The sequence below is a fragment of the Rhodotorula graminis genome (assembly GCF_001329695.1).
Source record: "Rhodotorula graminis WP1 unplaced genomic scaffold RHOBAscaffold_3, whole genome shotgun sequence".
Taxonomy (NCBI): domain Eukaryota; kingdom Fungi; phylum Basidiomycota; class Microbotryomycetes; order Sporidiobolales; family Sporidiobolaceae; genus Rhodotorula; species Rhodotorula graminis.
In genome coordinates this window covers 1,198,932-1,218,741 of record NW_017264930.1, presented here as the reverse complement: position 1 = coordinate 1,218,741, position 19,810 = coordinate 1,198,932, and the positions used below count along the sequence as shown (strand labels likewise).

General features: G+C 67.0%; 8 protein-coding genes across 8 annotated transcripts; 6 read left to right on the top strand and 2 right to left on the bottom strand.

The window, feature by feature from the left end:
• Positions 1–311: 311 nt before the first annotated feature.
• On the top strand, positions 312–2,905 carry RHOBADRAFT_48138 (uncharacterized protein; the record flags this gene model as incomplete). The annotated part of the gene is made up of 10 exons (XM_018415096.1): positions 312–676; positions 748–833; positions 918–1,023; positions 1,083–1,356; positions 1,419–1,554; positions 1,611–1,870; positions 1,949–2,070; positions 2,241–2,349; positions 2,419–2,536; positions 2,609–2,905. The coding sequence occupies 10 exons, from the start codon at positions 312–314 to the stop codon at positions 2,725–2,727; spliced, it is 1,695 nt and encodes a 564-aa protein (XP_018273175.1). The 3' UTR covers positions 2,728–2,905.
• A 257-nt stretch (positions 2,906–3,162) lies between these two features.
• RHOBADRAFT_34609 (uncharacterized protein) lies at positions 3,163–4,330 on the top strand (the record flags this gene model as incomplete). The annotated part of the gene is made up of 4 exons (XM_018413212.1): positions 3,163–3,308; positions 3,483–3,554; positions 3,620–3,889; positions 3,926–4,330. Coding segments are annotated over exons 3-4 (408 nt in total), but the record flags the coding sequence as incomplete, so codon positions are not given.
• Positions 3,237–3,763, top strand: RHOBADRAFT_12157 (uncharacterized protein; the record flags this gene model as incomplete). Its single annotated transcript, XM_018412083.1, has 4 exons — positions 3,237–3,308; positions 3,375–3,379; positions 3,488–3,554; positions 3,620–3,763. The coding sequence occupies 4 exons, from the start codon at positions 3,237–3,239 to the stop codon at positions 3,761–3,763; spliced, it is 288 nt and encodes a 95-aa protein (XP_018273174.1).
• A 2,483-nt stretch (positions 4,331–6,813) lies between the features above and the next one.
• Positions 6,814–9,859, bottom strand: RHOBADRAFT_25016 (uncharacterized protein). Its single transcript, XM_018412665.1, has 10 exons — positions 9,636–9,859; positions 9,317–9,530; positions 8,983–9,232; positions 8,759–8,908; positions 8,549–8,664; positions 8,329–8,453; positions 8,139–8,207; positions 7,890–8,064; positions 7,495–7,803; positions 6,814–7,390 (listed from the first exon to the last, which is right to left on the bottom strand). Exons 1-10 carry the CDS (start codon positions 9,842–9,844, stop codon positions 6,890–6,892), a joined length of 2,118 nt encoding a protein of 705 aa, XP_018273172.1. The 5' UTR covers positions 9,845–9,859; the 3' UTR covers positions 6,814–6,889.
• Positions 9,860–9,983: 124 nt separating this feature from the next.
• Positions 9,984–11,529, top strand: RHOBADRAFT_25012 (uncharacterized protein; the record flags this gene model as incomplete). The annotated part of the gene is made up of 6 exons (XM_018412664.1): positions 9,984–10,058; positions 10,129–10,315; positions 10,381–10,591; positions 10,658–10,950; positions 11,020–11,183; positions 11,382–11,529. The coding sequence occupies 6 exons, from the start codon at positions 9,984–9,986 to the stop codon at positions 11,496–11,498; spliced, it is 1,047 nt and encodes a 348-aa protein (XP_018273171.1). The 3' UTR covers positions 11,499–11,529.
• A 3,307-nt stretch (positions 11,530–14,836) lies between these two features.
• Positions 14,837–16,182, bottom strand: RHOBADRAFT_52072 (uncharacterized protein; the record flags this gene model as incomplete). Its single annotated transcript, XM_018416158.1, has 8 exons — positions 14,837–15,014; positions 15,089–15,168; positions 15,242–15,250; positions 15,316–15,621; positions 15,691–15,723; positions 15,791–15,904; positions 15,971–16,027; positions 16,098–16,182. 7 exons carry the CDS (start codon positions 16,180–16,182, stop codon positions 15,107–15,109), a joined length of 666 nt encoding a protein of 221 aa, XP_018273170.1. The 3' UTR covers positions 14,837–15,014; positions 15,089–15,106.
• A 620-nt stretch (positions 16,183–16,802) lies between these two features.
• Positions 16,803–18,425, top strand: RHOBADRAFT_52071 (uncharacterized protein; the record flags this gene model as incomplete). The annotated part of the gene is made up of 8 exons (XM_018416157.1): positions 16,803–16,983; positions 17,053–17,453; positions 17,517–17,533; positions 17,606–17,709; positions 17,773–17,984; positions 18,048–18,142; positions 18,204–18,245; positions 18,305–18,425. 8 exons carry the CDS (start codon positions 16,803–16,805, stop codon positions 18,423–18,425), a joined length of 1,173 nt encoding a protein of 390 aa, XP_018273169.1.
• Positions 18,426–18,480: 55 nt separating this feature from the next.
• RHOBADRAFT_42329 (uncharacterized protein) lies at positions 18,481–19,601 on the top strand (the record flags this gene model as incomplete). Its single annotated transcript, XM_018414045.1, has 2 exons — positions 18,481–19,329; positions 19,434–19,601. 2 exons carry the CDS (start codon positions 18,481–18,483, stop codon positions 19,599–19,601), a joined length of 1,017 nt encoding a protein of 338 aa, XP_018273168.1.
• Between the last annotated feature and the right edge of the window lie 209 nt (positions 19,602–19,810).

The window sequence follows — 19,810 nt, the reverse complement described above, 5'->3', positions numbered from 1 at the left end:
TCGACCTCGCCGTGTGCCTCGAGGACCGTGTCTGAGCGGCTCTGCCCCTGCCTTCTTGCGGCTTGATCTCTGCTTTGGCAGCAATTTGCTGTCGGGTACGTCGCCGCTTGCCGACGAGGCTAACTAGCCGGTCTTCACGGTCAAATCCTCCGCATGAGCCCCACGGCGCTCCCTCTAGCGAGTCGCGACCACCTCCTGACCCTCTCTTCCGCACCCAGCACTCCTTACTCGTCGACTGTCACCCCCGCCCGCCCTCTCGCTCGCGCTCTCCCTCGCCCTCTCCCTCGCGCTCTCCCTCTCCCTCGCCCGTCATGGTCGTCGTGCGCGCCGGTCTGGCCGTGCTCCTCTCCTTCTCCAGCCTTGCCTCGACCGCTCCTACCTCCGGCCCGTCCGTCACCTCGTCCCAGGGCACGTTCCTCGGCTCAGCCCTCCTCGGCGTCGAGAGCTACAAGGGCATCCCGTTCGCCGAGCCGCCCGTCGGCGACTTGCGGTTCGCGCCGCCCGTTGCGACGACCGCGAACCTGGGCGTGCGAGATGCGACGCAGTACGGCTTTTCGTGCCCTCAGTCGAACCTTGCCAGCAGCGTTTTCCCGGGCCCGATCGCCAACGCCGTCGCGCAGAGCACGCTCGACGCCATCACGAGCCTCCCGATCCTGAGCGCGGTCGCCGGCACCACGTGCGTCTGCCCGTTCCGCTCCCTCTCTCGCATGAAGTACTCGTCCTGACCCTCCTTCCTCTCGTGCGCAGTGCGGCCGAGGATTGCCTCACTCTGAACGTCTTTCGGCCAGCCGGCGTCTCTAGCTCGGCGAAGCTCCCCGTCATGGTCTGGTTCTGTGCGTCCTTCGTCCCCTGTCGACGAGGCGAGCGTGCGGCGGCCGGTCGAGCACGACTCGGGACTGACCTCCTCTTCCTCCTAGATGGCGGCGCCTTCGTGTTCGGCGCGACGTCCATGTACGACGCAGGCGGTCTCGTACAGCGCTCGGTATCGATCGGCAAGCCTACCATCTTCGTAACCGTCAATTAGTGCGTCCCTCGTCGACCTTCTCAAACCGCTCCTCGTCACTGACTTTCTTCTTCCACAGCCGCCTCAACAGCTTCGGCTTCCTCCCGGGCAAGGAGGCAGGCGCCGATCCAACTGTCTCGATCAATGCCGGCCTGCTCGACCAGCGCCTCGCCCTCGAGTGGGTCCAGGGCAACGTCGCCGCGTTCGGCGGCGACTCGCAAAAGGTCACCATCTTTGGCGAGTCGGCCGGCGCCATTTCGGTCGCGTTCCAGCTGTTGGCGTACGGCGGCGACATCACCTCCAAGACGAGCGGGCAGCCGCTGTTCCGGGCGGCCATCATGGAGAGCGGCAGCGTGCGTCCGACTTTCTCCCTCCCGCTCGGACCTCGTTCAGCCCTGACGCCTCGACCTCGCAGCCTATCCCTGTTGGTCCCGCCGAGAACGGGCAGTGGGTCTTTGATCAGCTCACGAGCGCGTCGGGCTGCTCGAGCGCGAGCGACAAGGTCGCCTGCCTGCGCGCGCTCCCTTACGAGAAGATGGTCGCGGCGACGAGTGCGTCTCCCGCCTACTCGTTCTGCGTTAACGACACTGACACTCCTCTTCTACAGACACGCTGCCCAGCATCGTCTCGTACCGTTCAGCCTCGCTCCCCTTCCTTCCTCGCACCGACGGCGACTTCGTCCCGGACCTTCCTCAAGAGTTGACGCGCAGCGGGCGGTACGCCAAGGTGCCGATCATCAACGGCGACCAGGCCGACGAGGGCACAATCCTCGCCCTCGGGACGCTCAACATCACGACCTCGGCGCAGCTTTTCGGCTGGCTCAAGACCAACTGGTTCCCGCGCGCCTCTGACGCCCAGATCCAGGGCGTGCGTCCCTCTTTCTCTCTCTCGTCGATCGTCCTCTTGCAGGAGCACCTTGGACTAACGCCCCTCGTCCCTGCCCAGCTCATGAACGAGTACCCGGCCGACCCCACCCAAGGCTCGCCGTTCGACACCGGCCTCCTGAACGTCCTCACGCCGCAGAACAAGCGCATCAACGCCATCGTCGGCGACCTCGTATTCCAGGCGTAAGTCTCCCCTTCCACCCCTTCCTACCGTCGAGCTCTGCGTCGAGCCCACCCGCCGCGCGCTTGAGCATCGTCGGGCCCTGCGTCGAGCCCGCCGCCGCGCGCTCGAGCCCATTCCCGCCTCGACGTCCCGGACTGACGGCTCGCCCTCGCGCCCCTCGCCCTCGCAGCCCTCGTCGCGCCTTCATCGAGTACACACGCTCGACGCAGAACACCTGGTCGTACCTGTCTCGTCAGCTTCGGGCCACGCCGTTCCTCGGCACCTTTCACGCGAGCGACGTGCGCTCGACCCTCCCTTTCCTTCGGCCCCGGCGTCCCGGTCCTGACCCAGTTCCTTCGTACCTGCAGGTCTTGAGCGTATTCGGCTACAACGGCCTACCGCCCTCGCGCGAGATGCAGACCCGCTGGATCACGTTCGCCTCGAACCTCGACCCGAACGTTCCTGGCTTCCCGACCTGGCCCCAGTGTGCGTCCTCTTTTCACGTTTCCTCTAGATCATCGAGGCACGAGCCCTGACGTGGCTCTGTCCCTCTCGCAGACGGCCAGAACGCGCAGATGCTCCAGTTCACGGACCTCGTCTCGTCGGTCATCTCGGACACGTTCAGGCGCAGCGGCATCGCCTACATCTGGGCTCAGGCGGCTGCTTTCACTCTCTGATCTCGAGGCGCTCCTCTCGCTGCGGCACGAGGCGCCGGGCGCGCACGCTGCGAGCGAGAAGGTGTGAGGAGGAGGCGCGGCTGCAAGTTTCTACTGGACGTCGGTTGGGGCGTTCGGCCTTCTTTCAGGTGTATCAGTATAGCAGTGTCTCGTCCTGCAATGTGAATCAGGGCCACACAGCACGCAGGCCGTCGTTTGTTCGAGAGAGAGTGAGAGCTGTCGGCGACCTTCTCAAGTTGAGGCGCTCGCTCGCAAAAGCGGGGCCGTGCGGCGCTCGCCCGCCCGCTCTCGGAAATCTCGACTTGCGCGTGTCTCGCTCTTTCGATTGTTCTGCACAGACGCTCGAGACGCTCGGTCCCGCACGAGCCGACTTGTTCCCGGCTCGCCGAAGGCGGGCTCGCTCCGTCAGCTCTTTCGCTCCTCCCTCTCACCCGCTCACCAACCAGCTCCCGCTTTCCACCACGTCGCTCTCTCGTATCTTCAAACGCGCTTCGTCCACGTCGCACAACATGGTCAAGGCTACGCTCAACGGCACCGTCCTCGCCGAGTCGGCCAACACCCAGGTCGTCGAGGGCAACCACGTGAGCCCCTCTGCCCGTGCGCTCTCGCAGGCAGGCCCAACTGACCTTCGTGCCCCCTCGCAACAGTACTTGTGCGTCCACCGCTCGCCACGAGGGCAGTGCGAGGCGCGATGCTGACCGCTCTCCCCCCCACCTTCCCCGCCGCCGCCGACCCGAACCCTCGCCCATCTCGCGCACAGCCCGCCCGACAGCGTCAAGAAGGAGTTCTTCACCGACTCGAACACGCACACGACGTGTGGCTGGAAGGTGCGCCCCTTGCCCTCCTTCTCCTGCACTTGTCTCGGCCGCTGACCACACCTCGCAAATCGCAGGGCGTCGCGAGCTACTACAACGCCAACGTCGACGGCAAGGAGGTCAAGGATGCCGCCTGGTACTATCCAGCCACGACGACGGACAAGGCCAAGCCGATCGAGAACTACGTCGCCTTCTACGGCTCGAAGGTGCAGGTCAAGTGAGAGAGAGAGCGCCGGCGTTGCACAGGGAGGAGAGCTTGACAAATAGGGGGGACAACGACATGTACAGAGCTTCGAGACGTGGATATCGACCGCGAGAGAGGAGGGAATCGAGAGAAAGAGGATGAGAGAAAGGGAAGCGGCGCCATCGCTACCTCCGCTCGTCGCCGCCGCTCGACTCGAGCCTGAGCCCACGCTCGAACGCCCGCTGCACAAGCGCGACCCCTCGCTCATTGCGCTCCTCCTCGGTCATGTCCTCGGCGCGCTTGCCCTCGCCCGGCAGAGGCCGGTTCTCGTCCTCCTCGTCGCGCCGCATGCGCGCCTCGCCGCGCTTGACCTCGCGCTCGTGCGCGTCGGCGCCCTCGTCCTGCTCGGCCTTGTGGATGCGCTGCCGAGCCGAGGCGTCTTCCTCGGCCTGCTTCTCCTGGTCGGAAGGCTGGCGCGTAAAGACGCCCTTGATGCGGCTCGCGAGGTTCTTCTTCTTCTTGGTCGCCGCGCCGTACTTCTCGATACCGCGCATCGTGAGGATCTGTTGGTGCGAGCGAGAGAGAGGGCGAGGAAGGACGGGCGGGATCGAGGGAGAGGGCGAGGAGAAGAGGGAAAGGGGAGGAGGGTGGACGAGGACGGGTCAGGGCTCGACTCGAGGACGCACGGTCGCTCGACGGTGGGGGAGATATCGACGCGGGGGTACGAGTGGAAGGAAGCAGGAACGTCGAGGAGGAAGAGGAAGGTCGAGGAGGAGGAGGAACGGCGACGAGGACGAGGAAGGGGGACGAGGAGGAGGAATGGGGGACGCACCGACTTGGAGATGGACACTCGGCCCATGTCGACGCCTTGCGCCTCGAGCGAACGGACGAACGCCTTGAAGTGCATCGTCCCGGCGCGATAGTGGCCGCTCAGCGGCGAGAGCGACGTGAGGTGGCCCTTCGAGACCTTGATCAAGCCGGCGCTCGTGACGCGCGCGCCGTACAGGAACGAGGAGTGCTGGAACGAGCCCGTCTGCGAGAGAGGGAGACGGGAGGAGGAGGGAAGGGTTGTCAGGTCTGCGACTTTTGCGCGACGACGACGACGACCGGAGGAGAAGAGGAGATGGGAGGACGAGACGAGGAGACGGACCTTCTTGATGCCGACATACAGGCTGTTCTGGAGGTCCGAGACGTAGAGCCACCTGGTGCGGCCGGAGTGACAGATCCAGCGATCGTAGAAGGTCAAGAGACTGCGCGAGAGGAGGAGAAAAGAGGAAAGGGGAAGCGTGTAAGCGCACGTGTTCTTGTTGATCGTCTTGCGGAGCATCGTGTCCATGACGGCGTGCGGCGAGAGGTAGTACTTGACTCGCTCTTTGGCCTGGTGGACGCCTTTGCCCTGCCCGGCGGTGCCGCCCTGCGTGACGAGTCGCTCGTCAGTTCTGCGACGTCTCGACGCCGACAAGAACGGGAGAGAGAGAGAGAGAGAGAGAAGAAGGAGGGGCGCACCTTGTCGCTGTACGGCTGAACACCCTCGCGAATCTCGTCCGCCTCGTCCGAGGACGACGACGAGCTCCTGCTCAAGTCGCTGTCGATCTCGCCTCGGTCCTGCATCGCCTTGAGCTTCTCGTCCTCCTTGCGCTGGTTCTCGTCGTACTCGTCCTGCGAGATCGGGACGATGCCGCCGTGCTCGGGCCCGCGGTCGGCGTGAAGCTTGGTCGTGTCGAGCGGCGTGCCGTCCTTGGCCCAGATGAGCAGGCCATCGTCCGACACGGTGACGCGGTACAGCTCTCGCTCCTCGGCGTTCAAGTACCGGATGCGCTCCGACTCGAGCCGCCGGCGCGGGCACACCTCGAGGTCGAGCTCCTTGCCGTCGCCCTCGTCAAGCCACTGCGGAAGGGAGCAAGGCGTCAGGTGGACCGACGGCATAGAGAGAGGCACGCAGGACGCACATGAAAGAAGTTGTCGTTCGTGTCGGTCTCGTTCCACTTGGCGTGGTAGTGCTTGAGGTTGGACGCGTACCGGTGCTTGCGGTCGACGAGCTCGAGGTAGTACTGCGCCTCCATCGTCTTTGCCGCCTTGCGCTCCTGCTCGATGCGCTGCTTCTCCTTGTCATTCTGCGCGCGCGCACGAGGGAGGTGTCAGGCTTCCCTCCTCCTCCTCGTCGAACGGGGACGAGGGGAAGCGTCGGACGCACCCGCCCAAACTGGTTCATCTCCTCCTCGGCACTGAGCTCTCCATCGTCGCTGCCGCCCTTCTTGCCCTCGGTGAGCTTCGAGGCGTAGATCTGGCCGCGACGCCAACGAGAAGCTGCATCACGTGAAGGGTGGTCAGCTCGTCGTCCGCTCTCGCGGGGCGACAGAGGGAGGAGGGGGCATGGGGACGCACTCGGGTCGTTCTTGCCGTCGTCTTGGTCCTGGGCGGCATCGAGCATGCGGCGCTGCTGGATGCCGGCGGACCAACGATCCGAAGCCGACAGGTTGCAGCCGTGGCCCTCGCGGCGCTTGACGTGGGCCCTGTCGTCCATGGATCCGAGGGTGGTCAGTACCGTGAGCTGCAGTGCTCGTCGCGGCGAACAGCTCTGCGGCTCGAGAAGCTCTGTGACGGCGAGCGAGGGGTGGCCTCCTCCCTCCCCACATGGTCCTCCTCGCTCCTCCCGCCTCCGCTCTGGCGCTGATCCCGGGTCACAAAGAGAGAGAGGGCGCACCTGTAGTGACCCTGGATCGCCCTCGCTGCCGCCTCGTCTCCTCCTTGAGCTGTCCCGTCGCCCTCGTCGGCGGTTGAGCGACGCTGGCGGCGATTGCGCTCGACGCGGTCCTCGACCTCCTTGGCGCGACGGCGGTCCTCGTCGAGGCTCGAGTGGCGGTAGTCGTACTCGCTCGGTGCGGTCGGCATCGCAGCAAGCTCTGGTCGAGGAAGAGAGCGAGGAGGGAAAGCGAAGCGGAGGCAAGAAGAGCAGCGCGGCCTTCCTCGCCGAACGTCCCAAATTCCGACTCCGCCTTCTCGCAGTCGCTCCCCTCGCTATTTTCGGGCGGCCAGTCCTGCAGACCAAACACTCTCGAGCGCAACTCGGGGCGAGAAGGAGAAGGGAAAGAGGGAAAAGAGAGGACGGCGTTGCACTCGAGAGACAGCTGAGCGCGCACGACGACCGACCAACCGACGTGGCTCAGCCCGCCCGCGCAAGGTTCCCGAGCGCCTTGACAAACTCGCTCGGCGTCAAGATCTCGGTGCTGCCGTACGTGACCCTGCGCGTCGGCGTCCCCTGCACCGTGCCGCCCGTCGCGCCCGCGGGCGCCCCTCCCCCTCCCGTGACGCCGCCCGTTTGCGCGCCGGGCACGCTCCGCTGGACGTACTCGCCGAGGTTGCCGTACTCGACGAGGCTCCCGCCGCCGACGACAAACACGACGGCGTCGGCGTACTGCTGCCGGCCGCGGCCCTGGGTCGCCGCTGCCGGCCGCGCGCTGCGCCCGCCCGCGCGCGGGTCAAACAGGAGGTAGTCGTCCGTGTCCTGCAGGGCCTGGGTCGACGCCGACGACGGGTCCATGAGGGCCTCGACGAGGCGCGTGACGGGAAAGTCCTTGCGCTGCGGGAGGAAGTTCTTGACGCCCGAGATGAGGTTGTCGAGGCCAACGCCGCCGACGCCGCTCTCGCGCAGGCGGTCCGTCAACTGTGACCGTGAGAGGGAGGAGGAGGAGAGGGCTCGATGTCAGTGGCCCGGCCTGCTGCTGAACGAGCTCGAGGGGAAGAGAGAGAGAGAAAGGGGAGACGCACCCGGTTCGACAGCGAGCTGAACCCGCGCATGAGGTCGCCTCCCGCCCCGCCCGCCACCGGCTGCGCCGGCGCCGCCCCGAGGCTGCTCATGCGCATGACGTCCCTCAGGCGCTTTGCAAACTCCCACGGGCCCATGTCGCACCCGGCGTCGGCGAGCGCGCGCTCGTACTCGGCGAGGTCGTCCTTCGAGAGGCCCTTGTCGGACCCGGACGCGAGCGACGAGAAGTAGAAGCACAGGACGAGGCGCAGCTTGTCCTCGGGCGAGTGCTTGGACGGGTCGCGCACGGCCTCGAGCAGGTCGCGCTTGGTCTGCGGGCGAGGGAGCCACGGTCAGTGTCGGTTGCGCGCGCTCAACCTCGACCGTCGACGAGGTAGAGAGAGAGAGTCGAGCGCACCTGCTTGGTGATGGCCTCCTCCATCTGGAACAGCGTGTCGAGCCCGCGGTCCTTGATGCCCTGCAGGAGCGCCGTCGCGATGTTCATGTGCGTGTCGAGCGTCGTCTTGCGCGCCGTGAGCTCGGGCAACGCCGTGATGGCCGCCTTGAGGTTGGCCGCGTTCGACGTCAGGTCGCTGCACGAGGGCGTGAGGAGGAGGTGAGCTGGGAAGGTCGGTCGGGGCAGAAGGAGGGCGAGAGAGGGACGCACACTTGCGCCAGGTCGTTGACGTCGCTCACTCCCGTCGAGCGCGTGATCTCGTTGGCGTCCTGCTTGTACCTGTCGAGGCGGGCAACCAGTCAGATCGTTCTCGAACGCCGACACTTCGCGGGCCGCCACAGCGCGACGACCGCCCGAGGACAAGACGGAGAACACGACAGGCGGGAACGGCGAGACGCACTTGTTCAGCTCGAGGTCGATCTCCTCTGCGACCTGCGGGAACGGGTTCTGCGCGTTCTTGGCCCAGAAAAAGTCCTTGGCGTCGAGGTCGTACGTCTTCTTGCTCATCTTGCCGCCGTCAGGCGCCTGCGGGGTGCGACGGCGAGGGCTCGTCAGTGACAGGGAAGAAGAGGAAACGAGAGCGAGAGAGCGAGAGGGGAGGAGAGGGAGCGAGGACGCACCTCGACCGAGACGCGGTTGAGCTTCATGCCGAGGACGTCGTTGACGAGCGCCTGGTACGTCCAGCTGTGGCTGAGCATCGGCACGAGGTCGACGTTGCGGTCGAGGATGACGAGCACTGCGCGGCATCCAAACGCCTCAATCAGTCTGCCGCCCGACCCTGCTCTCGGCCGGACGAGGGAGAGAGAGAGAGCGAAACCAAGCCGACGCACACGGTCGCCCGAACGAGCCCTCTGCGCCACCCTGCGTGAAGGCGTTGACGCCCCTCGCGCTCGCCATGTGGTCGCGAATGCGCGAGTCGAGCTTGCGCGCCACCATCTCGGCCGCGTTGCCTCGCGGCGCGCGGATGATCGGGAGCTGGCCTGCGGGCGCATGCGTGCGGGGACGTCAGTGCGACGCCCTGACGAGGGAGAGAGGGCGAGAGAGGTGGGCTCACCCATGGTGACGACGACGCTGAAGAGGCCGCGCGCGACACGGTCCGTGATGTCCTCGATGTCGGCCTCGGCCGCCCTCGGGTCGTTGAGCTTCTCGTACGTTGTCCGGGCATCTGCTGCGCTCGCGCTCGGGACGACGGCGGTCGAGGAGGAGGAAGAGGAGGAGGACGAGGGGAGAGGGGTCGAGAGGGAGGGTGCGAGCGAGAAGAGGGAGGGCGCGAGGACGAGGTAGTCGAGGTGTTGGTCGTAGACCTGCGCATCAAGGAATACCCAAATCAGTACTGCATCCGGACCGCGGTCGGGCACAGGCATAGAAGGAGAGCTCGTGATGCGCACCTGCTCGACGCCCTCGACGGTGCCGTCCCTCGCGACCGTCTCGGCAAACTCCTCGAGCAAGTTGCGACCGAGTGCGCTCGTAAAGTTGACGTAGGTGCTCGCGTACAGGCCCTTGCGCAGGTCGGCGGCGATGCGCTGCACGTTGGTGCTCGTCGGCGAGACAAAGTAGATGGCGGGCACGTCAGGGAGGGCGGGTCGGTCCGAGTGGAGCTGCCTGTGGGGGTGGTGCGTGGTTGGTCAGTGACTGTGTGGGCCGTGCGGGTCCCTCGGTGTGGGGACGGCGACGCGTCGAAGGGGGGGGGGGGAGGGGGACACGCACTGGTGGAGGGTGATGCCGGCCTCGCGGAGAGCGGGTACGGTGAGGGAGGTCGAGAGGATGTCGGTGCCGGCCTTGTCGAGGACGAGCGTCTTCCAGGTCGGGAGCGAGGACGAGTGGGACGCTGATGAGGTGGTGGTGGTCGGTGGGGGCGAGTTGAGGTGGAGCAAGGCCGTGAGGTGCTCGAGCTGCTTGTCTCGGAGCGTCTGCATCGTGGGTGCGTGTCGCTTGAGTCTCGCAGGTGGCAGCTGGTGCCAGGTGAGGTGGGAGATGGTGGCTCTCGTCGTCGTCGTCGTCGCTCCTCTCTCCGTCTCATCCTCGAGCTCCCGAACAGCGACCACCGCCGCAGCCATGCCCAAAGCTGCCAAGACGCCCTTGAGCGCACTCTTTGCGCTCAACAAACCTACCGGCATCCCCTCGATGACGGTCCGTCCCCCTTCTCCTCCTCGTCCCGCTCCGCCCTGTCAGCTCACTTCTCTCGTTCAACCCCCGGCAGCTCCTCAACCGCCTCCAGCCTCTCTTCTCCGCCTCGGCCCTCTTCCGTGACCCCAACAAGCCCCAACAAGACGACTCGGGCAAGCGCGGCGGCCGAGGAGGGCGACGAGGAGGGCGCGGCCGCAGGGACGACAAGGTCAAGATGGGCCAGGGCGGCACCCTCGACCCGCTCGCAGACGGCGTCCTCGGTCCGTCCGTCCCTTCCTCTCTCTCGACGCGTCCACACGCTCACCCGACCCGCACGCGCCCGCAGTCGTCGGCACCAACGCGGCGACCAAGTCGCTGTCGCGCTTCCTCGACTGCACAAAGGAGTACCGCGCCATCGGCCTCGTCGGGTGCTCGACCGACAGCTACGACTCGCAGGGCAAGCGCGTGCGCACCTGCGCCTGGGACGGCGTCAACCGCCAGTCGGTCGAGGACGCGCTCGCACGCTTCCGCGGCGAGATCGAGCAGACGCCGCCCATGTGCGTCCGATGCTCTCGTTTTCCCTCCTCCTCGTACGTCTACTGACGACGAGCACGTGCGCGCAGCTACTCGGCCCTCAAAATGGACGGCAAGCCCCTGTACGAGTACGCGCGCACCAACACGCCGTTGCCGCGCCCGATCCCGCCGCGCAAGGTCACCGTCTTCTCGCTCGAGCTCGTCCGGTTCGTCGACGGCGCCGAGCACGACTACGCGTACCCCGAGGACGAGCTCGACGAGCCGGCGAGGAAGGAGCTCGAGCGGCTCGAGAAGATGGTCAAGGAGGGCAGGACAGAGGTGCCCGCCGAGGACGAGGTCGCCGCCGCGTCTGAACCTGCGCCCACATCCACCGAGCCGACAGGTGCGCCCCCCTCTCCCCCCTCCCTCTCCCTCCCCTCACTGACCTCGTCCTCCCCCACCCACCGCGCAGCCCGCCCGCCCATCTTCGAGATCAAGATGACCGTCTCGTCCGGCACCTACGTCCGCTCGATCGTGCACGACCTCGGCCTCGCGCTCGGCTCGGCCGCCCACGTCGTCAAGCTCACGCGCACGCGCCAGGGCGAGTTTGTGCTCGACCCGCCAGAGGCGAGCACGGTGCTGAGCGCGGGCGAGGGCGGAAAGAAGGCGGCGGTCGAGGGAGCGGTTGAGGGCGCAGAGGGCGTCAAGGCGGACGGCGAGGCGGGTGCGGCGGCAGCAGGAGCAGCAGCAGCAGACGGCGCGAACGAGCCCGCGCCCGGGCCCGTCGAGCTCGACACGTTCACGGGCGGGTGCGTCGAGTGGACCCTGCTCGAGGCGGCGCTCGAGGCGCAGGACGAGGCCAAGAAGAGCGGGACCGAGGTCGAGGGGCGCGATGCCGACGGGTGGCTCGAGTGGGAGAGGGACTTGCTCAGCAAGTGCAAGGAGGTGTAGCGGGCGCGAGCTGCATCTTTTTTTCTCTGCGTGACGACTGCGAGCGATCTGCGAGAGCTGTCTGCGTGAGTCGGCACGGCTACGAGAGCGGTCGAAGACAGATGCGAGGAGGTCGACCGCTTCTCTCTCGGCCGCGAGGGCGAGTCCGGCGCGCGACCTTGGTCGACTCCCTCCTCCTTCGCTCGCACTCTCGACGTGCTCGAGCTCGCTCCTGTGCCTACCTGTGACGCTCAAGAGCCCGTGCAGCCTCGCATCCACCGCCCAAAGCCCCTGTGGACCTGTCGTCGTCATCAGTTCGCCTCGAAGGAACTTGGTCGTCCTCCCCTCCTCGGCTCGCTGTAGCAGGTCCGCACACTCTCACTGCACTCTGTAGATGCACGTGCACCGGCCGACCCTCCCCTACAGCCCGCAGCTGCCGCCAACTCGTGCTCGCTCCCTGGTGTCCCCGCCCTTCTTCAAGTCGCCCTCTCGCACTTCCTCCTTCCTCGCCCTCGCTCTCGTCTTTGCTTCGCCCGCTCATCATGACAGAGTCGAACGCGTACCTGGCCTACGGCATCACGGTCACGACCGAGTCGCTCCTGTACGCCGTCGCCGCGTGGCCGAGGCTGCAAGGCCCGTTCGCGTTCCTCGACCTCGTCGCACACCGCAAGCACAAGGGCACGCTCGTCGCGACCAACGCGAGGGGCGCACCCCGCTCGGCAGTCGAGCTGGTGCCGATTGAGGTGTGGAACGTCGTGCGGCACAAGCTCGTCGACCTCGAGCTGCGCGCGGCCGAGACGCGCACGTCGCGAGCATGCTGTGCCCGAGCTGCGTCAAGTTCGGCATCTCGGCCTTGGCCCACACCTGGACCTCGCTCGTGAACGAGGTCGACTGCCAGCTGTGGGTCGGGTTTGACGGTTTGCGCAACGCGGCTCGTCAAGCAGTGCGTGCCCGCTCCTCGACTTGCGTCGCGGCGCACACAGCCCTGACCTACTTCCCTTCGTACAGGCCGTCGTACAGCTTCTCTCCATTTTCGGACTCGCACTTCCGACGCCGACCCCCCTCTGGTCGACCGACATCCTCGGCGTCACCTGGCCGCTCGTGTCGGACCCCGACTCGGCGACGTGGATCTCGCTGCCAGACTCGTCCAACGCCGGGGCAAGCAGCCTGTCCGTGCACGCGAGCCTCGGCGACCCGCCCGACCCCGACGGCCAGGAAATCGTCGACGTCTCGTTCGCGGTCCCGTCGAACGCCAAGCAGCGCTTCGCCCGCCTCGTCTCGGCCCTGCACCTCCAGCTCGTCGAGGTCACGGACGGCATTGTCGCGCATGCAGGGACGAGAGCCGCCGAGAAGCACGCGAGCGCGCGCTACCCCGACGGGCGCCGCCACTTCCGCAAGGTCGCGTTCGACCGGCTCAAGCCGAGTTGGAAGCTCGTCACGATGGCCGGGACGCGGAGGTAGTGTAGCTTGCGAGGGACTGCAATGGACGCTTGTTGTCTCGTCGTCGGCGTCCTCGCTGCAGCGTCGTCTCTTGCGCCTCCTCGTCCGCCTCTCCTTCCTCCCTCTCGACCTCTCTTCCCTCTCGCTCCTCGCAAGCCGTCTCGGAGGTGGGCCCCTGCCCTCGCCAAGTCGTCGCATACCTCGCTGCGACGTCGACCGGGCAGCTGTCGAGGTCCGAGCCGCACCTGCTCTCGATCGTCTCGTGGCCGTGCGCAGTCGCCGGCCTCGGAGCAGCTCAACTCGGTACGTCCCTCTTCCTCTCTCCCTCTCTCCTTTACCTCGTACTCTAGATCCACCGACGAGGTCCGTATCGTCGCTCGGCGTCGTCACGGGGGCACCGCACTGACCTCTTCCGACCCTCCCTCGCAGATGCGCCGCTGCCTCCTCACGACCCTCTTCTTCGCCCTCTCGCTCTCGGTCCTCGCCGCGCCGTTCCCGCAAGCCGCCGACGACGGCGCCGGCGCCTCGGCCTCGTCCTTGTCGACCTCGCCCGCCGACTCGAGCGGCTGCGTCTCGTACGACGGCGACGGGTTTGCTGCCGACGGCCGCGACCGTGCCGGTGCGTCCTCGCTCTCTCTCTCTCTCTCGCACCTTTCTACGAGCGAGACACTGACTGATTCGCGACGACAGGGTACGACGGCGACGGCCTCGACCAGGACGGCTTTGGCAGAAACGGTGAGTCCTCTTGTCGCTCGTCTAGCGCGAGTCCAACCCTGTGTGAGTTGGACTTGATTTGGCGTTCCTTGAGCGTTTCACAGGCTTCAATGTGCAAGGCCTGAACCGCGACGGTGCGTCTCTCGGCCCCTTCCTGACCTTCCTCGCCGTCGAGCAACCTGACCTCTCGTCGCACTCGTCCGCAGGCCTCGACAAGGCGGGCAAGCTCAACGGCACGTACGCGCTCGACAAGGACGGCTACGACTCGCAGGGCTACAACCTCGCCGGCAGGAACAAGGACGGCTTCAACGCGCTCGGTCCGTCCTCCTTCTCTCTCTCTCTCTCTCTCGGCGAGCGGGTCCGTTCCCTCTCGGTCAGCCCTGACGCTCTCTCGTGCCACGCAGGGTTCGACAGGGACGGCTACAACGCCCAGGGCTATGACCGCAACGGTGCGCTCGCGTCTCCCTCACCCTCGTCACCGACGCACTGACCCCTCTCTCCCTCCTCATCGTCAGGCTACGACAAGGACAACCGCGACCGCAACGGGTGCGCCCCTCTCTCTCTCTCCTCTCCTTCAGCACCCACGGAGCTCACCAACCTCACTGCGCCGCAGCAACTCGTGCTCGTCGACCTCGAGCGACTCGTCGTCGGCCAACCCGTCCGACCTCGCCGCGCTCGGCATCGACCTGCCCGACCTGTCGGACAAGATGGGCGCGCTCCCGATCGACACGGCGGCCTTTGTCGGCAACGCGCAGCCGACGGGGCCGGACTCGGGCGGCGAGGGAGGCGCGGCGACGGCTGGGGCTGCGGTGGGAGGGGGGCAAGGGGCGGGTCCGACTGCGGCGGCGAGGGCGAGGGCTTGAGGTGGACGGCGGTGACTCTCTCTCGGTGCGTCGTCTCTCTCTCTCTGCCTCTCGATGCCCCTCGTACTGACGAGCTTCCTCGTCCGCAGGCTCTCCTCGACGCTTTGGCCCCTTCTTCCCTCCCTCCTCTCCCTCCCTCTGCCGTAGCTTCCCCCTCTCCTGCATCGTCGCACCTTCTTGCTCTCGTCTCAACGTCCCGCTCAGAGAGGAAGAGAAGAGCGAGCGCGGGCAAGCTCTCGGCTCGTGCAGGCGCCCCCAAGCTGTGCACTCTCCTGCTCTCGCGTTTTTGTCACTCTCGCTGGCTCTCGTCTGAGCAGCTGCACCTCTCGAGAGCGCGACGATCGGGCAAAGCGAACGTCTGTTGCAGCGCGCGAGAGGGGGCTACCGCACGAGGGAAGGGAGAGCACAAAAGGAGGGAAGGAGGGGAACGACGAGGGCGACAGTCCGCGGTCGAAAGGTCAAGCTACACGACGAGGGGGAGAGAAAGAGAGTGGGAGAGAGGTGGTCGGGAGAAGATGGCCTGCGAGCGCCGTCGAGAGCGAGTCAGTGAGGTCGGAAGAAAGAGACAGGGGAGGGACGGAGAAGGGGACGCACGCGCGAGAGCTGGCTCGTCTACCAGCCGTAGCGGTAGGGGCGGTACGGGCGGTACGGGCGGTAACGCCACGGGCGGTAGCCTGCGAGAGCGAGGAGGTGGGCGAGAGCCGTCAGTACGGCGAAACGAGAGGAGGAGGAGGGGAGCGGACGCACCGTAGTAGGCTGCGAGGCGAGAGTTACGGTCAGTCGAGGTGCGAAGGAGAGAGAGAGAGCGGGCGAGGACGCACGGTAGGCCTCGGCAGGCTGAGCGGCAGCATCGACCGGCTCGGCGACGGCGGCGTTGGCGGGCTCGGCTGCGGCCTCGACAGGCTCGACGGCGCGCGCCTCGAGGTCGGGCGAGTCGGAGCGCTTGACGAGGTCGTCGGTCGTCGCCTGGTCGAGGTCGCGCTTGTAGAAGCCGCCGCCGACGAGACGGCCGCCGCCGCCGCGCGACGAGTAGCCGCTCGAGTAGCCGCCGCCGACCGCGCCGTAGTAGCCCGAGCTGTAGCTCGAGCGGCCGTATCCGTAGCCGCCGTAGCCGCCGCCGTAGCCACCTGTGAACGCGTGAGGGGACGGGTCAGCTCGCGATTGAGAAGGTCGCCGAGGAGGAGAGAGGGACGGACCGAACTGGCGCTTCTCGAGCTCGGCCGGGTGCACTGCGAGAGGCAAGGGAGAGAGTCAGGGACGGGTAAGGGAGAGAACGAGGAAGAGAGTGGGACGCACCGTCACGCTCCTCGACCGGGAACGAGTCGCGCTTGACGAGGCCCTCGGCGTTCGGGTGGCCGTCGAGGTCCCTCTTCCACCCGCCGCGCCAGCCGTAGTAGCCGTAGTCGAGGTCTGCGAGTGGGAGAGACGAGGCTCGGTCAGCGTTGGTCGAAGAGGACGAGAGGGAGAGGGACGCACCGTCGAGGCCCCAGAGCAGGTCGGGCGAGCGCTTGGCGAGGTCGGCGTCGGGGTGCTCTGCATGCGAGAGGGGAAGGTCAGGCGACGGTAGAGAGAGAGATGTTTGTGGGAGGACGAGAGGGCTCACCTTGAGCGACGACGGGAGCTGCCGTCACGGTCGACACGAGGCCGAGGGCGAGAGAGGCGAGGACGAGGGCGAGCGAGTTGACCATGGCTCGAGTGAGGGAGAGTGAGGAAGAGTGAGAGGAAGGAGGGAGAGAGGCGGGCGCCCGACGCTGGCCCTCGTCGTCGCCTCCCGACCCAAGCTCCTCGGTGTCGGCTCATCCCCGCGGACTTGGTCCGTCAGCCTCACCCGCGCGCCTCAGGGGATCGCCCCCAATCGCGTAGCTCGTCGATCCGGGCGAGAGAGAGAGAGCCAGCCGGGCAAGCGCAGGCCGGTCGACCGGGTGCGAGGAGAGGGACGAGGAGAAGCAGAGGCGAGCCAGCCACGGGCTCGCGCAAAGTTGACGGTCGCGCGGCACAGGTCCCTCGAGCACTGCTCAGAGCTCAGTGCACACGCGCGCAACGGTCCAGAGAGTGTGTGCGACGAGGACGACGCGGTCCGCTGATGAGGATGCGACAGGAGGCGACAGGGGCGCTCGCTCGCCAGAGAGGCGCAGCGCCGGCGCGCAAAAGCTCAAGGGCACAGCACAGAAGCTCTGGAGCGCTCTAGCCTAGCCGCAGCTGCTGAGGGAGCGTGTCGCCGGTCACCAACCTCGACGCCTCTCCTCGTCAGAGCCGGCTCCTCCTCGAGCTCTCACCGACACTCCGCTCCAGCGAGCGAGCAGCTGCTATGGCCTCGCATCAGCTGCGAGCGACAACCGACGCTACCCGCGACACTGCCGACGCGCTCGCTCGCCCTGAGCGCGAGCGCGACGACCACGAGCGGGAGGACGCCGGCTCGAGCAACAGCCTCTTCCAGGCGAGCAAGCGTGACAAGGGCGACGGCGATAAGGACAACACGCACGCGCAAGGTGCGCCCAACCCCAGTCCCTGGTTCAGCGACCACCTCCTGACCCCTCCCTCCCTCCCTCTGCCCGCAGACGACGACCAGCACGACGCGCAGCTTGCCGCCAAGAAGCGCCGCATAAGCACGACCGCGACCAAGGCCAAGGGCACCGCGAGGGTCAAGGGCAAGAAGGGCAAGCTGTCGACGTTCCTCGCCATGCCGCTCGACCTCCTCGTCGAGGTCGCTCAGCACACCGACCCGCCGACGCTCCTCGCCATGTCGCGCACCAACAAGCTCATGCACAACCTGTTCGCCCGTCGTTCTGCCGCCCCGATCTGGGCCGCCGTCCGCCGCAACGTCGACTTTCCCGAGCTCGAGGCGACCGACCTCTCCGAGATGCAGCTCGCGTCGCTCGTGTTCGACCGCAACTGCCACCTGTGCGGCCGTGGTCGGGCCGTCATCGTCGACTATGCGCTCCGGATCCGCTGGTGCAAGGTGCGTCCTCCTCCCCCACACCTCTCTTGCGAGCCCGAACACTGACCCGTCGCCGTCCTGCAGTCCTGCGAGCGCGCCAAGTGCGTCCTCGCCCGCTCCCCGGGTTCTCGTCGTGCCTCTTTCGTCTCACTGACGCGCCTTTGCGCCCACAGCCTCGTGCGCGAGACCGATCTACAGCGTCTGAAGTTGCACCGCCTCGCCCCGGCCTGCAGCTTCTTGACCTTCCACTCGGGCAAGAACCGCATCGTCGGCAGCGGTGCGTCCACCTCCCTTTTTCTCTTCTCTCTGCGCACGCGAAACTCACGTCGCCGTGCCGCAGCCTACTACTGCGTCGCGCAACTGCGCGCCGTGAGCGACCACCTGTTCAAGCTCGAGGCCGAGGACGACAAGTTGCACGCCGAGCTCGCGCTCGGCATGCCTCGTGCAGCACCGCGGCCGATGCGCGAGATCATGTGGGCCGACCCGACCGCGCTCAGCCTGGTCGAGAAGCATGTGGTCGAGTGCCGGCATCTCCCCGACCAAGTGCAGGAGGTGCGTTCCCTAGTCCTCCCTCTCACCTTGCAGAAAATCCTTGACCTGACCAGGCGTCGACAGGATGCCGCGGCACTCGTCAAGTGGGACGGCGCCACGCCTTTAGCTCGCGAGGCGGCTCTTGTCGCCGCCGATCAACTGCGGTACCGCAAGGACTTGTGCGTGCCTCTCCCTGCCGTTCGGACTCTTTCGAAACCGAACTGAATCATCTCGCCGCAGTGTCAGGCGGGTGCTTGTCCCCCGTTACGTCGACGACGCCGAGTACGTCCTCGCCTTCTCTCCTTCTTTGAGACATCTCCTGACCCCTCGACACGGCGCAGCATGATCATTCGTCGCGGCTCGCCCATCCTCGAGCTCATCAGGGAGCCGACGCTTCCCGTGCTGCTCAGCGACGAGGGCAAGTCAGCTCCAGCGACCGCCGCAGATGTCCAAGCGCCCTGACCCGGCCGTCTCTCCCTCCCTCGCAGACTTGCAACCCCTCTTGGCGCGCATCCACATGCTCGCCGAGGGACATCGTGTCGACCGCCTCGACCGCGAGCGCGTTTGGCGCATCTGGCGTCGTCACGACGCGCTCAAGCCCCGTTACTCGGTCTTGCGCTCGACCGGCGCCGACGAGATCCGCCTGTCGGTCCCGTCGTGGTCCAACTTCCGCCTTTTGCCGAGCGTCGAACCCCTGTGGCTGCCCGAGGGCGACGTCGTGTCGGACGAGCAGTGGCAGGCCGCCCTCCCGTCCATCCTCGCCGACCTCGCCACGGCGCGCCGGGTCCTCAAGGTCGCCTACGCGCGTCGCGTTGTCGAGCCGCTCGTCAAGGCCGGCGCCCTGACCGACAGCAGCCTCGCCGACGCGCTCAAGGCGTCCAAGCGGCCGCTCAAGCCGACCGGCGCCCTCTTCGACGAGACCGACTTTGGCGACTATGAACGGGTCCACCGCCACTTCAGCCGCATGTACATGGACGGGCCTGTCGGCTTCCTCGACCTTGGCGACAAGGCCGACGGCGTCGACGAGCTCGAGCTCGACGCGCTCTTGTCGCAGGCGGTCGCGACCTTCGTCCACGTCGGCTCGAGCGGGCAGGCGACGCTCGTCCCGTTCCCCGACATCGTGCCCATGCTCGACAAGTACGGCTCACGCCCAGAGGCGGTCGACGACGGTCAGCTCGAGACGCCGTCGGTCCAGTTCATTCAGCAGCAGCTCGACGTCCTCGAGCGCGCCGGCCTGCCCAACCACCGCTCGAGCGTCGCCGAGCTCGAGGCGCTCGGCCCTGTCTTCGAGTGCCACGGCTGCGGCGTCGCAGCGCCCGCCGCCTCGGACGGCGTCAAGAGCAGCTCTCTATGCTGGAGCGAGATGGTGCGTCGCTCGGTCCTCTCTCCCTCGCCTTTCCTCGCCTTTCTTCCGCTCCTCTCCTCCCTTCCTGCCTGTACGATGACGACTGACACCTCTTCTCTACGCAGCTTCGCCACGCCTGCACGGTCCACCGCGACTTCTACGCCGCCTCGGGCGAGCACCTCCCGAGCGCCGTCCCCGAGATCCGCCTGTCGACCTCGACGTACCCGCCCGATTCGCCCGTCCCTCCTCCTGCGTCCTCGACAACCGCCGTTGCCGACGTCGCCACCGCCTGACGCGCACCCGCGCAACTCGTCGCCGCCCGTCGCGCCGGCACCTTTGCGCGCTCGCCTCTCTCTCGCCTCCACCGCCTCTTCCTCGTACTCTTATTCGCAATGCACGCCGTCTCTCGGTCGTTCCCTCTCTCAGATTCGGTCGTGCGAGTTGGCGCGAGCTTCGAGAGCGGCTCGTTGATGAGAATGCGAGCGTCGAAAGTAGAGCGGCG